The sequence below is a fragment of the Pseudophryne corroboree genome, chromosome 1 (assembly GCF_028390025.1).
Source record: "Pseudophryne corroboree isolate aPseCor3 chromosome 1, aPseCor3.hap2, whole genome shotgun sequence".
Classification (NCBI taxonomy): Eukaryota; Metazoa; Chordata; class Amphibia; order Anura; family Myobatrachidae; genus Pseudophryne; species Pseudophryne corroboree.
Window position 1 is genome coordinate 748,948,082 of NC_086444.1, and position 14,993 is coordinate 748,963,074.

At 46.3% G+C, this 14,993-nt stretch overlaps 1 protein-coding gene across 2 annotated transcripts in view; it reads right to left on the bottom strand.

The window, feature by feature from the left end:
* PARM1 (prostate androgen-regulated mucin-like protein 1) overlaps positions 1–14,993 on the bottom strand; it is a 223,004-nt gene that overhangs the window by 89,665 nt on the left and 118,346 nt on the right. For both annotated transcript variants that reach the window (XM_063916790.1, XM_063916801.1), the window contains exon 2: positions 6,510–7,286. In XM_063916790.1, coding sequence (XP_063772860.1) covers positions 6,510–7,286 — 777 coding nt within the window. The remainder of the gene's footprint in view (positions 1–6,509; positions 7,287–14,993) is intronic.

Consider the following 14,993-nt stretch of genomic DNA (forward strand, 5'->3'; position numbering starts at 1 on the left):
TACGGGGGACAAAAAGAGTAGGGGTCCCCCGTATTTTTTGTGCCAGCACCAGGCTCCACTAGCTGGACAGATAATGCCACAGCCGGGGGTCACTTTTATACAGCGCCCTGCGGCCGTGGCATTAAATATCCAACTAGTCTCCCCTGGCCGGGGTACCCTGGAGGAGTGGGGACCCCTTCAATCAAGGGGTCGTCCCCCCAGCCACCCAAGGGCCAGGGGTGAAGCCCAAGGCTGTCCCCGCCATCCAAGGGCTGCGGATGGGGGGCTGATAGCCTTTTGAAAAATGAAAGAATATTAATTTTCCCCGTAGTACTACAAGTCCCAGCAAGCCTCCCCTGCAAGCTGGTACTTGGAGAACCACAAGTACCAGCATGCGGGAGAAAAACGGGCCCGCTGGTACCTGTAGTTCTACTGGAAAAAAAATAGTGTCCCCCGGCTGTGGCATTATCTACCCAGCTAGTGGAGCCCGATGCTGGTGTAAAAAATACGGGGGACCCCTACGCTTTTTGTCCCCCGTATTTTTTGCACCAGCACCAGGCGCAGAGCCCGGTGCTGGTTTTAAAAAGTTACAATCTTCAATTGAATATACTTTTGTCGAATTGCCGCATTTGTACCATTGCAGAAATGTCGAATTTGACAAATGTCGAATTTCAAAAAGTCGAATTTGGAAAGTCCGTTTTTTTGACGAAAAGTACTGAATTGCATTGTCAAATTTTTTTGGGGGGCGAAAATGTCCAATTTCTCTACATTTTCGGGAATTCGACCGCAATTGCATATACCCCATAGTCTCAAAAGTGTATGGGCAGTGGCTATTCAGGCGCACAGAGATACACCGTCTTATGTGCTAGTTATGGGAGTTATGGGAGTGTCATGGGTATGTTGCATAACTGGCTGCAAATTCAGACGCTTAATTGCTTACATTGGAGGCCATAGTCTAGAGATTCTGCACCTAGCATGGGGCTGGTGAAAGTTTTAATGGAGCGATTGATGGTTGCATTTAAAGACATAGGGGTCTATTTACTAAGCCTTGGATGGAGATGAAGTTGCTGGAGATAAAGTAACAGCCAATCGGTCCTAACTGCCATGTCACAGGCTGGGTTTGAAAAATGACAGTTAGGAGCCGATTGGCTATTACTTTATCTCCAGCAACTTTATCTCCATCCAAGGCTTAGTAAATAGACCCCAAAGGTCTGAGTCACACACAATACACACGCCATGGGCAAAAGGTAATAAAAACCCCAATGACGCATGCGATACAGAGTATACGCACAAAGGTGCTGTGGCGATCCATTCAGGCAGTAACAGTAAGGTGGCGGAAAAGTGATGGCTGTTCCTTGGCGGTGCACAGAAAAATGTGCCGCTCATTGGACGTATTATGGGAGGGTTGCAGGAGTGTCAATGTAAGCAACTGCGTTTACAGGTGCACAGCGCAGGCCTAGGAGGCTACAGTCAGACGGAGAAACTACACTTGCCATAGACCTGGTGCAATTTACGATGGTGTAACCGATTATGGCGTATAAGGTTACACCAATCTGTCCGAGCATATTCAGCCGCAGGGATGTACACAAGGGAAGGAGTTTGTAAGCCATGTGTATAAACTCACAGCCAGATGACCACTAATAGATGCTGCTGTGTGCGCTTTTGCATGAGACTCAGAATCAGGTCCAGAGTGGGCATCCTAGTCCTTACATAGTCAGACACTTGCTTGTGGCAGCATTAGCATAAAGTTATAGGAGTGACTATGGTGAAAGATGCTACAGCGGTCACAGCAGTGTGCGACTCAATCAGCCCCCAACTCTCTTATGCTGTTATCACACGTGACCCACTATTCGGCTGTGTTTCCCCTGTTTATCAGTAACTCCACTCTGATCTGATAAATTTGAGGATGTGAAACAGAAGATCTAAGTTTTGCCAAGAAATTAGAACATACATCAGAAGGTGACGGCAGATAAGAACCACATGACCCATCTAGACTGCCCTTTTTTTAACCTTTAGGTAACCCCAACATCAACGTATTAGTCAATTGCCTATCCCATATGAACTAAATGGACTTATTTTACATTTATGTATAGGTATATTCATCTGAAATGTATCTCAGGCTGCACAGCGTGGTTTTTCTACAAAACTAAAAGCATTTTTTTCCCATGTCAGTTTTATTACTAGATAATAAGGACATACTGTAGTTGTACCGCATCCCGTTCAAAGATCTCTGCTTCTTTCTGTCTATGGGGAAAATTCTTATACAAATGCTTCTGTATATTGGTATAAACATTGCACATCTAAATTGTATCATCAAAGGATGCTGCATACAAACAGAACAATGGAAACCCTGAGTGTTTGTTTAATACAACACAAGGAAAGATTGAAAGTTGCACAGCAAAGCATACTGCAATAGAACTACTGCCATTGGCAAATGTCCTAATCTGAGTCAGTTCTGAAAGATAATGGCTATTAAACACTAAGCAAGGGTCTTACTTGTAGAAGAACACTGATAACATTCCCTGTGCCCTCTATATGTGGCTGAGCTCTGCAGATCCTTAAATATACATAATAATGTCTATCCAATGCTATAAACCTATGCCTGAAGTCATTGTTTACAAAAAAAATCATTGCCAGTCACAAAAACCTATTGAGCAAAACAGTAAAACTTGAATACATAAGAATAATGTTCAATACACCGTTTGATGGAGATCCGGTCAGGATCCTGGTGGTAGGGATCAAAGCAGTTGAAACCCTGACACCGGAATCCCAACAAATGGAATGTCAGCGCCGGCATCTCGACAAAGATCACAATCCTGGTGCCGGAATCCAGACCGACAGGATTCTGAACGACCGCTCAGCGGGGCTGCACTTTGGTAAGCTGCGGGGGAAGCGAGGTTAGGTTTAGGCTGCGGGGTTAGGGTTAGGCTGCGGGGGAAGGAGGGTTAGGTTTAGGCTACAGAAAGGGAGGATTAGGGTTAGAGGGACATTAGGGGAAAGGAAAGCATTTGAGATGCCACGGTCGGTCTTCTGACTGCCAGCATCCCAAACGCAGGAATATTGTACCCATTTAGTTTGATCCTAACAGAAAATATCCAGTTAATTCTGTACAAACTTAACAAGTATTTCACTCACTCACTCACTCACTCACTCACTCACTCACTCACTCACCATATGCAGCAACTACTCTTCCCCCCGATGAGAAATATTTCAGAAAAATTACGAAATGTAATCCATTATTCAAAATAAGCTGGAATGTAAATGCAAGGGGGTTGATTTACTAAGTTGTGATTTGTCAAAGCTTATTTAGCATTAATTCCTATTAAAAGCCGATAATCGTCAACTTTAACAAACCGTGACTCAGTAAAGATTCCCCTTGGTCATACATATTACAGAAAACTGGCTCAATAGGAGTAACTCTAAATGTGAAGGCAGGGCCGAAACTAGGGTTTCTGTCACCCCCCCCCCCCCCCCTGTTATACAGAAATACATCCTCCCATACATGAACACATTATCAATAATCAGCCCCTGAATATACACATACTGCCAAAATTAACATATATACGTGCCCCTGTATATACACATACCCCAATATACTGTGATTAATTACACCCTTCCTATACATACAAATTATATACTCCAGCATACACACACAACACCGGGTTACGCTGCACTGCTCCAGTACACACACACAGGGTTACACTGCACTCCTCCAACACACACACACACGGTTACACTTCACTGCTCCAGTACACACACAGGGTTACACTGCACTGCTCCAGCAGACACACACTGGGTAACACTGAACTGGTCCAGCAAATGCACACACACACACACACACACACACACACACACACACACACACACACACACACACAGTTACACTTCACTGCTCCAGTACACACACAGGGTTACACTGCACTGCTCCAGCACACACTGGGTAACACTGAACTGCCCCAGCAAATGCGCACACACACACACACACACACACACACACACACACACAGTTACACTGCACTGCTCCAACACATGCACACATACACACAGGGTTACACTGCACTACTCCAACACATGCACACATACACACAGGGTTACACTGCACTACTCCAACACACATACACACAGGGTTACACTAAACTGCTCCAGCACACACACTCACACACAGGGTTACACTTCACTGCTCCAACACACACACACACACACACACACACACACACACACACACACACACACACACACGGTTACACTGCACTGCTTCAACATACATACACACACAGGGTTACACTGCACTGCTCCAACACACATTCCCACAGGGTTACACTTCACTGCACCAACACACATACACACAGGGTTACACTGCACTGCTTCAACATACACACACATGGTTACACTGCTCCAACACATGCACACACACATAGGGTTACACTGCACTGCTCCAACACATGCACACACACATAGGGTTACACAGCACTGCTCCAACACATGCACACATACACACAGGGTTACACTGCACTACTCCAACACACATACACACAGGGTTACACTGAACTGCTCCAGCACACACAGGGTTACACTTCACTGCTTCAACACACATACACACAGGGTTACACTTCACTGCTTCAACACACATACACACAGGGTTACACTGCACTGCTTCAACATACACACACAGGGTTACACTGCACTGCTCCAACACATGCACACACACATAGGGTTACACTGCTCTGCTCCAACACACACACACACACACACACACACACACACACACACACCCACACACACACACACACACACACACACACACACACAGGGTTACACTGCACTGCTCCAACACACATACATACAGGGTTACACTGAACTGTTCAAGCACACATACACACAGGGTTACACTGCACTGCTTCAACACACACACACACACACACACACACACACACACACACACACACACACACACACTCAGGGTTACACTGCACTGCTCACACACATTAGGTTAAAGTACACTGCACACACACATATTGTACATATATAGCTGCCCGCCTCTCCCTACCTACTTTTAGTGCTGATCTGCTGTGTCAGTCAGGGCCCCCTCCTCTCCATTTCCGAAGCGCGCTGTCACAGTCACACACACCGCGCTGGCAGAAGCGACGGCTGTGTTTCTTATCAGGAAGCAGCTCTGACTAGCCTCTACGCTACGGAAGCGTCCTGGTGCAGCGGAGCGGGACGGCGCCTCTTCAACCCTGCGCCGTCCTGCACTGCTCGTTCCCGATTACTGCCTCGCGCCGGCGCCCTCTCCTTTTCCGCGCCCAAGTCGCGTGCCCCCCTAGCCCCCCCCCCTAGTTTCGGCTCTGGTGAAGGTTCAGAGGAACTTTTGTCCTTGTGGCAAATCACATAGATGGACCAAGTTCTTATAGCAACACAACACAATGGAAACATGGGTTTTCCTTAAAATATAGGGAAATTGTTATCTAAAAAGCTTCAAGGAGAAATTTTACAGCCCAGCCTAACTAGTTTTCAATCCAGTACCTATACAGGGGTGTTTTATGAGTCGAGGAGGTCAGTGTGCAGTTTCCAAGCAGACTTCCTTCGTTAGCAGTACATGTGCATTATAGACTGTGGCACTATGTTAGAGCCTACTGTACATGCGTATACTGTATCTACAGGTAAATGGCTCAAATGACATTTTCCAGATGATTTCTCTACTGCACATGCGCTTATCTTTAGTGGCAGCTGCAAGGTAAGTATATTCCATGGGTACCCAGTGTGCAGTGTGGTCCCCACTGGGTATCTTAGTGATTGACATACAATGCAGACCAAAACACAATCCAGAGAACATTATAATGCTTGGTACAGAATACTGCCAACATTTTAACCACCAATATACTAGACTACAAAAAAAAGATGTAAAAACCAGCTAAACAATACTGAAACCATCCTTGTGACCAATATGAAATGCAAAAAGCATTCTAGTGGCCACTACACAAAACACAGTTTTGCAGGGACCACTAGACTAAATGCAGTGCATACTAAGAACCACAACACAGGAGGCCACTACACAAAGCATACCTCCACATCTCTAATGGTTTTAACGTGCATAAACATAAGCTCTGGTGGATTTCCAATGCAGAACTCCCAAACATTTAGTGTCTTTATAACAAAGATCCCAGGTTTCTGGTGGCTCTGCATTGCACGTCATCTAAATTTCTAGTGCCGTTACAATGCAGAATGCCCCATGGCTCATGTGATGACACACTGCATGTCTTAGATCTATTGTGGTAACAGGAGACATTCCCAAATGATGGTTACCCTCCCTGTGGACCCACACGGTCTCTTACAACAGAGGACGTTTGACTGTGACGTGAAGCCATCATACCAAGGAGACAGCTCCAAGCACTTTGATTGCTAGCACCAATCATTTAACAGTGAGTCAGCAAGTACACCAATCAGAGTGCTGGGCTAGCCCTAACTAACAAGACTTATAGCAAAACATTTATAGTTGCAACAGTCACTTCTTTGAAGGCCCCAACACTCACCTGTACTTAGTGCCTTGTGAAGCTCTTTATTACTTTCTGTTGATTCATCAGCATTTGTGGATGGATCGATTTTGCTTACAGGTGTTGTTGGATCTGTATTACCAGCAGTTTTGCCAGATTCGACTAGAGTAGAAGCAGTAGATGAGAACTCTCCACTAGTACTGTTTATTGGATTATTCCCAGTAGCTATGGTTACTGCAACTGTTTGATTTGAAATTGATTCTGTCTGATTTTCTGTTGTTTCTGTCTGATTTTTCGTTGTTTCTGTTTGTTTTGTAGTTATTTCTGTCTGATTTTCAGTTATTGTTGCCAGATTTTTTGTTGTTTCTGTGCTGGATTCCACGGGTCCACTTGAAAGCTCAACAATTTTAGTGGTAAGAGTTTCACCACTTACCACTGTAGGTGTACTAGGTGCAATACTTGAATCTGTTGGTAAACTGTTAGGAGCAGTGGTGCTCATATTTCTTTCATTGCTCTCAGTAGTGGAATTCATGACTGCTGAATCATTTTTCATAGCGGTAGAATTGAAATTGACATCTGGTGCTGTAGTGGCGCTATTGTCACCTGATAGGGTGGATTGGAATGGACCTTCTGTTTTAGTTTGCAAGGATTCTTTTGACTTAAATGTTTCCGTCACTGCAACAGAAGAAGTAACAGTGTTTGAAAGTTCTAATGTTGTTAAAGATTGTGATGATTCCAAATGAGGACTCATTGAGATAGGCAATGTGGTCTGTGTTGTTTGTAAGCTTTCAGTGACAGGACTTTCACAATTAAGTCCTGAAATAAAAGTACAGACAATTAGAATAGTGAAAGTTACATGTAAAGAAATAGCTAGTACATATTGTAATAACTCACCCCACCCCTGGTGTGAAAGAGGTAAAGGAACACATATAATGATGCATGTATACTTACAGGTTGTTGCTAGTCATTCTATTAAGAGAACTACAACATAATCAAATAACCCAAGCAAATTACGTAAACATCTGCTTTGATGTTAAAAGCAGCATTATAAACTAAACATTTATGTAAGCACGCAAAGTACATATAGTTTTTTTTTTAAAGATATAATTTATTGATTTTCACTATTTCACAAATATTAGGTCAAATATCCACTAGCATTTAAACGTGGCCCTTCCTCGTGCTTTTAATGCAAGCGCACAGTATTCAATTGCATGTTAAAATAAAAACATTCTGTTCAGTTATGTCACTGTGTGTTGTGTTCCTGTGTATCACACGTTTTTGGATACTGTTTGTTACAGTTCAGTGAGTACTAAGCATACCATTGCATTTGAAGAAGGGTTTACATAAGTGGTTTTACCATAGTCCGCCTTTGTTCTCATAGCTGATTGAATGAATGGGAGCAATACAATACAAATCAACAGTAGATTACTGTCAGTGATTGACAGTCTGCTGCCATCTGGTGCGCAGGGATTGGTCGGCGATGGCCTCCATTTGTGAAAACGGAGGCGTGTTGCCGCCATAGAGGGGAGGAGAAGAAGTTAGGGATCTCTGTCGTTGGACGGAGATTTCCAGGCCTCTGCGACAAGTGGCTTGTGCAGCACCATGGGTGCCATAAGTCGCCCAATGGTAACTGAGTGAACTGATGCTGCATCCTAGGACACATCTGGGATCACTACTGCAGCAATGTCCCCACAGATGTCCCCACAGTGCCAGGTATACAGATGTCCCCACAGTGCCAGGTATACAGATGCCCCCACAGTGCCAGGTATACAGATGTCCCCACAGTGCCAGGTATACAGATGCCCCCACAGTGCCAGGTATACAGATGCCCCCACAGTGCCAAGTATACAAATGCCCCTCACAGTGCCAGGTATACAGATGACCCCACAGTGCCAGGTATACAGATGCCCCCACAGTGCCAGGTATACAAATGCCCCTCACAGTGCCAGGTATACAGATGCCCCCCACAGTGCCAGGTATGCAGATGCCCCCCCCCCCCCCCGCTTACCGCTCCTTTCGGCGGGGACACGGAGGAGAGCGCGGCTACGTTGGGCAGCGGCGTGTAAGACTTGAAACCAGCCGCCGGTTCGAGAGCCAATCAGAGCTCGCGGACCGGCAGCCGCGGATCCTGATTGGCTGCCGGTCCGCAAGCTCTGATTGGCTCACAAACCGGCGGCTGGTTTCAAGTCCTACACGCTGCCGCCGCCGCCTGACAATAGCCGCGCTCTCCTCCGTCTGGTGACAGCTGAGACACTGTGCGGCGGCGTGTCTCACTGAGAGGAGCGGGTGGGCCGGACCAAACGGCTTCGCGGGCCGGAGGTTCCCCACCCCTGCTCTACAGGCTTCAATTTGAGTAACTCAAAAACGTGTTACATGGATAATCTATATACTAGTGTTGCCAGTCAAGAGTGTATCATATCAAATATGTATCCTGTTTGGGAATTGTAGCAGAAGTAATTCAGTCAGTTTTGCAATTCATACTGTATGTGCTCAGACGTAACAAAATATAAAATAAGAATTTACTTACCGATAATTCTATTTCTCGGAGTCCGTAGTGGATGCTGGGGTTCCTGAAAGGACCATGGGGAATAGCGGCTCCGCAGGAGACAGGGCACAAAAAAGTAAAGCTTTTACCAGATCAGGTGGTGTGCACTGGCTCCTCCCCCTATGACCCTCCTCCAGACTCCAGTTAGGTACTGTGCCCGGACGAGCGTACACAATAAGGGAGGCAATTTGAATCCCGGGTAAGACTCATACCAGCCACACCAATCACACCGTACAACTTGTGATCTAAACCCAGTTAACAGTATGATAACAGAAAGAGCCTCTTAAAGATGGCTCCTTAACAATATAACCCGAATTTGTTAACAATAACTATGTACAGTATTGCAGATAATCCGCACTTGGGATGGGCGCCCAGCATCCACTACGGACTCCGAGAAATAGAATTATCGGTAAGTAAATTCTTATTTTCTCTATCGTCCTAAGTGGATGCTGGGGTTCCTGAAAGGACCATGGGGATTATACCAAAGCTCCCAAACGGGCGGGAGAGTGCGGATGACTCTGCAGCACCGAATGAGAGAATTCCAAGTCCTCTTTTGCCAGGGTATCAAATTTGTAGAATTTTACAAACGTGTTTTCCCCCGACCACGTAGCTGCTCGACAGAATTGTAATGCCGAGACCCCTCGGGCAGCCGCCCAAGATGAGCCCACCTTCCTTGTGGAATGGGCCTTAACAGATTTAGGCTGTGGCAGGCCTGCCACAGAATGAGCAAGTTGAATTGTGTCACAAATCCAACGAGCAATCGTCTGCTTAGAAGCAGGGGCACCCAACTTGTTGGGTGCATATAGTATCAACAGCGAGTCAGATTTTCTGACTTCAGCCGTCCTTGAAATGTATATTTTTAAGGCTCTGACAACGTCCAACAACTTGGAGTCCTCCAAGTCGCCAGTGGCCGCAGGCACCACAATAGGTTGGTTCAGGTGAAACGCTGATACCACCTTAGGGAGAAAATGCGGACGAGTCCTCAGTTCTGCCCTATCCGAATGGAAGATTAGATAAGGGCTTTTATAAGATAAAGCCGCCAATTCAGATACTCTCCTGGCGGAAGCCAGGGCCAGTAACATAGTCACTTTCCATGTGAGATATTTAAAATCCACCTTTTTCAATGGTTCAAACCAATGGGATTTGAGGAAATCTAAAACTACATTTAGATCCCACGGTGCCACCGGAGGCACCACAGGAGGCTGTATATGCAGTACTCCTTTAACAAAAGTCTGTACCTCAGGAACTGAGGCCAATTCTTTTTGGAAGAATATTGACAGGGCCGAAATTTGAACCTTAATAGATCTCAATTTGAGACCCATAGACAATCCTGATTGTAGGAAATGTAGGAAACGACCCAGTTGAAATTCCTCCGTCGGAACACTCCGATCCTCGCACCACGCGACATATTTTCGCCAAATGCGGTGATAATGTTTCGCGGTGACTTCCTTCCTTGCCTTAATCAAGGTAGGAATGACTTCTTCTGGAATGCCTTTCCCTTTTAGGATCTGGCGTTCAACCGCCATGCCGTCAAACGCAGCCGCGGTAAGTCTTGAAAGAGACAGGGACCCTGTTGTAGCAGGTCCCTTCTCAGAAGTAGAGGGCACGGGTCGTCCGTGACCAACTCTTGAAGTTCCGGGTACCAAGTCCTTCTTGGCCAATCCGGAGCCACTAGTATTGTTCTTACTCCTCCTCACCGTATAATCTTCAATACCTTTGGTATGAGAGGCAGAGGAGGAAACACATATACTGATTTGTACACCCAAGGTGTTACCAGTGCGTCCACAGCTATTGCCTGTGGATCTCTTGACCTGGCGCAATACTTGTCCAGTTTCTTGTTGAGGCGAGACGCCATCATGTCTACCATTGGTCTTTCCCAACAGTTTATTAGCATGTGGAAGACTTCTGGATGAAGACCCCCCTCTCCCGGGTGAATATCGTGTCTGCTGAGGAAGTCTGCTTCCCAGTTGTCCACGCCCGGGAAGAACACTGCTGACAGTGCTATTACGTGATTCTCCGCCCAGCGAAGAATCTTGGCAGCTTCTGCCATTGCACTCCTGCTTCTTGTGCCGCCCTGTCTGTTTACATGGGCGACCGCCGTGATGTTGTCCGACTGAATCAACACCGGTTTTCCTTGCAGGAGTGGTTCCGCCTGGCTTAGAGCATTTTAGATTGCTCTTAGTACCAGAATGTTTATGTGAAGAGACTTTTCCAGGTTCGTCCATACCCCCTGGAAGTTTCTTCCTTGTGTGACTGCTCCCCAACCTCTCAGGCTGGCGTCCGTGGTCACCAGGATCAAATCCTGTATGCCGAATCTGCGGCCCTCCAATAGATGAGCCTTTTGCAACCACCACAGAAGATATACCCTTGTCCTTGGCGACAGGGTTATTCGCAGGTGCATCTGAGGATGCGACCCTGACCATTTGTCCAACAGATCCCTTTGGAAAATTCTTGCATGGAATCTGCCGAATGGAATTGCTTCGTAAAAAGCCACCATTTTTCCCAGGACTCTTGTGCATTGATGTACAGACACCTTTCCTGGTTTTAGGAGGTTCCTGACAGGTCGGATAACTCCTTGGCTTTTTCCTCGGGAAGAAAAACCTTTTTCTGAACCGTGTCCAGAATCATCCCTAGGAACAGCAGACGTATCGTCGGAAAACAGCTGCGATTCTTGGAATATTTAGAATCCAGTCGTGCCGTCGAAGAACTACTTTAGATAGTGCTCTTCCGACCTCCAACTGTTCTCTGGAACTTGCCCTTTTTAGGTCGTGCAAGTAAGGGATAATTTAGATGCCTTTTTTCTTTGAAGAAACATCTTTTCGGCCATTACCTTGGTAAAAAGGCCCGGGGTGCCGTGGATAATTCAAACGGCATCGTCTGAAACTGATATTGACAGTTCTGTACCACGAACCAGAGGTACCCTTGATGAGAAGGACAAAATTTGGACATGGAGGTAATCCTTGATGTCCAGGGACACCATATAGTCCCCTTTTTTCCGGTTCGCTATCACTGCTCTGAGTGACTTTATCTCGATTTGAACCTTTTATGTAAGTGTTCAAAACATTTTAGATTTAGACTATGTGTCACCAAGCCGTCTGGCTTCAGTACCACAATATAGTGTGGAAAAATAATACCCTTTTCCTTGTCGTAGGAGGGGTACTTTGATTATCACCTGCTGGATATACAGCTTGTGAATTGTTTCCAATGCTGCCTCCCTGTCGGAGGGAGCCGTTGGTAAAGCAGACTTCAGGAACCTGCGAGGAGAAGATGTCTCGACTCTCCAATCTTTACCCCTGGGATAATACTCGTACGATCTAGGGGTCAACTTGCGAGTGATCCCACTGCGCCCTGAGACTCTTGAGACTACCCCCCCACCTTGAGTCCGCTTGCACGGCCCCAGCGTCATGCTGAGGACTTGGCAGACGCGGTGGAGGGCTTCTTTTCCTGGGAAAGGGCTGCCTGCTGCAGTCTACTTCCCTTACCTCTATGTCTGGGCAGATATGACTGGCCTTTTGCCTGCATGCCCTCATGGGAAAGGAAAGATTGAGGCTGAAAAGACGGTGTCTTTTTTAGCTGAGATGTAACTTGGGGTAAAAAAGGTTGGATTTCCCAGCTGTTGCTGTGGTCCCCAGGTCCGATGGACCGACCCCCAAATAACTCCTTCCCTTTATACAGCAATACTTCCATCTGCCGTATGGGATCTGTATCACCTGACCACTGTCGTGTCCCTGACATCTTCTGGGAGATATGGACAACGCACTTATCTTGATGCCAGAGAGCAAATATCCCTCTGTGCATCTCACATACATATATATAGAATGCATCCTATTAAATGCTCTACATGAATAAAATATTTTCAGTCAGGGAATCCGACCAAGCCAACCCAGCACTGCATCTCCAGGCTGATGGCGATCGCTGGTCGCAGTATAACCACCGTATGTGTGTATATACTTTTTAGGATATTTTTCCAGCTTCCTATCAGCTGGCTCCTTGAGGGCGGCCGTATCTGGAGACGGTAACGCCACTTGATAAGCGTGTGAGCGCCTTATCACCCTAAGGGGTGTTTCCCAACGTACCCTAATTTCTGGCGGGAAAGGGTATAACGCCAATATTTGCTATCGGGGTAACCCTACGCATCATCACACACTTCATTTTATTTTATCTGATTCAGGAAAAACTACAGGTAGTTTTTTCCACTCCCACATAATACCCTTTCTTGTGGTACTTGTAGTATCAGAAACACGTAACACCTCCTTCATTGCCCTTAACGTGTGGCCCTAATGAGAAATACGTTTGTTTATTCACCGTCGACACTGTATTCAGTGTCCGTGTCTGTGTCTGTGTCGACCGACTGAGGTAAATGGGCGTTTTTAAAACCCCTGACGGTGTTTCTGAGACGCCTGGACCGGTCCTAATAGATTGTCGGCCGTCTCATGTCGTCAACCGACCTTGCAGCGTGTTGACATTCTCACGTAATTCTCTAAATAAGCCATCCATTCCGGTGTCGACTCCCTAGAGAGTGACATCACCATTACAGGCAATTTCTCCGCCTCCTCACCAACATCGTCCTCATACATGTCGACACACACGTACCGACACACAGCACACACACCGGGAATGCTCTGACAGAGGACAGGACCCACTAGCCCTTTGGGGAGACAGAGGGAGAGTCTGCCAGCACACACCAAAAACGCTATAATTATATAGGGACAACCTTATATAAGTGTTTCTCCCTTATAGCATCTTTTATATATATACAATATCGCCAAAATCAGTGCCCCCCCTCTCTTTTTTAACCCTGTTTCTGTAGTGCAGTGCAGGGGAGAGCCTGGGAGCCTTCTCTCCAGCTTTTCTGTGAGAGAAAATGGCGCTGTGTGCTGAGGAGATAGGCCCCGCCCCTTTTACGGCGGGCTCGTCTCCCGCTATTTTTGAAGTTAGGCAGGGGTTAAATATCTCCATATAGCCTCTGTGGGCTATATGTGAGGTATTTTTTGCCTCTAATAAGGTTTTTATTTGCCTCTCAGAGCGCCCCCCCCAGCGCTCTGCACCCTCAGTGACTGTTGTGTGAAGTGTGCTGAGAGGAAAATGGCGCACAGCTGCAGTGCTGTGCGCTACCTTTATGAAGACTCAGGAGTCTTCAGCCGCCGATTTTGGACCTCTTCTCTCTTCAGCGTCTGCAAGGGGGCCGGCGGCGCGGCTCCGGTGACCATCCAGGCTGTACCTGTGATCGTCCCTCTGGAGCTAGTGTCCAGTAGCCAAGCAGCAAATCCACTCTGCACGCAGGTGAGTTCACTACTTCTCCCCTAAGTCCCTCGTTGCAGTGATCCTGTTGCCAGCAGGACTCACTGTAAAGTAAAAAACCTAAGCTAAACTTTCTCTAAGCAGCTCTTTAGGAGAGCCACCTAGATTGCACCCTTCTCGTTCGGGCACAAAATCTAACTGGAGTCTGGAGGAGGGTCATAGGGGGAGGAGCCAGTGCACACCACCTGATCTGGTAAAAGCTTTACTTTTTTGTGCCCTGTCTCCTGCGGAGCCGCTATTCCCCATGGTCCTTTCAGGAACCCCAGCATCCACTTAGGACGATAGAGAAATTATGTTTTGTTAGGTTGTTCATGTTTTGTCTGTTTACAAAAGTTATGCCTCCTCAGAGCGCACTGAATAGTTGTTCATCGATGACAGGGGTTCCCTAACTTATTTGGCCTACCGCCCCTTTTTCAGAAAAAAATGTATTCAACGCCCTCCTGGAAATTTACCTTCTTTAAGGGAACAAACATAAAGATGCAGTGACCAATCTGCGTTCTTTTATGTATATATATTTCTACCTGCGTCCTACAGCATAGTGATGTTGTTGTAAATATATTTTATTCACACCGCATTGGATTGTATGTGTTTCATACTGTTAATCACACATGGACACAGTAATGCTAATGCAGATACTGTAAATGTGGACTTCACATATAGCACATAACAATCTGTAC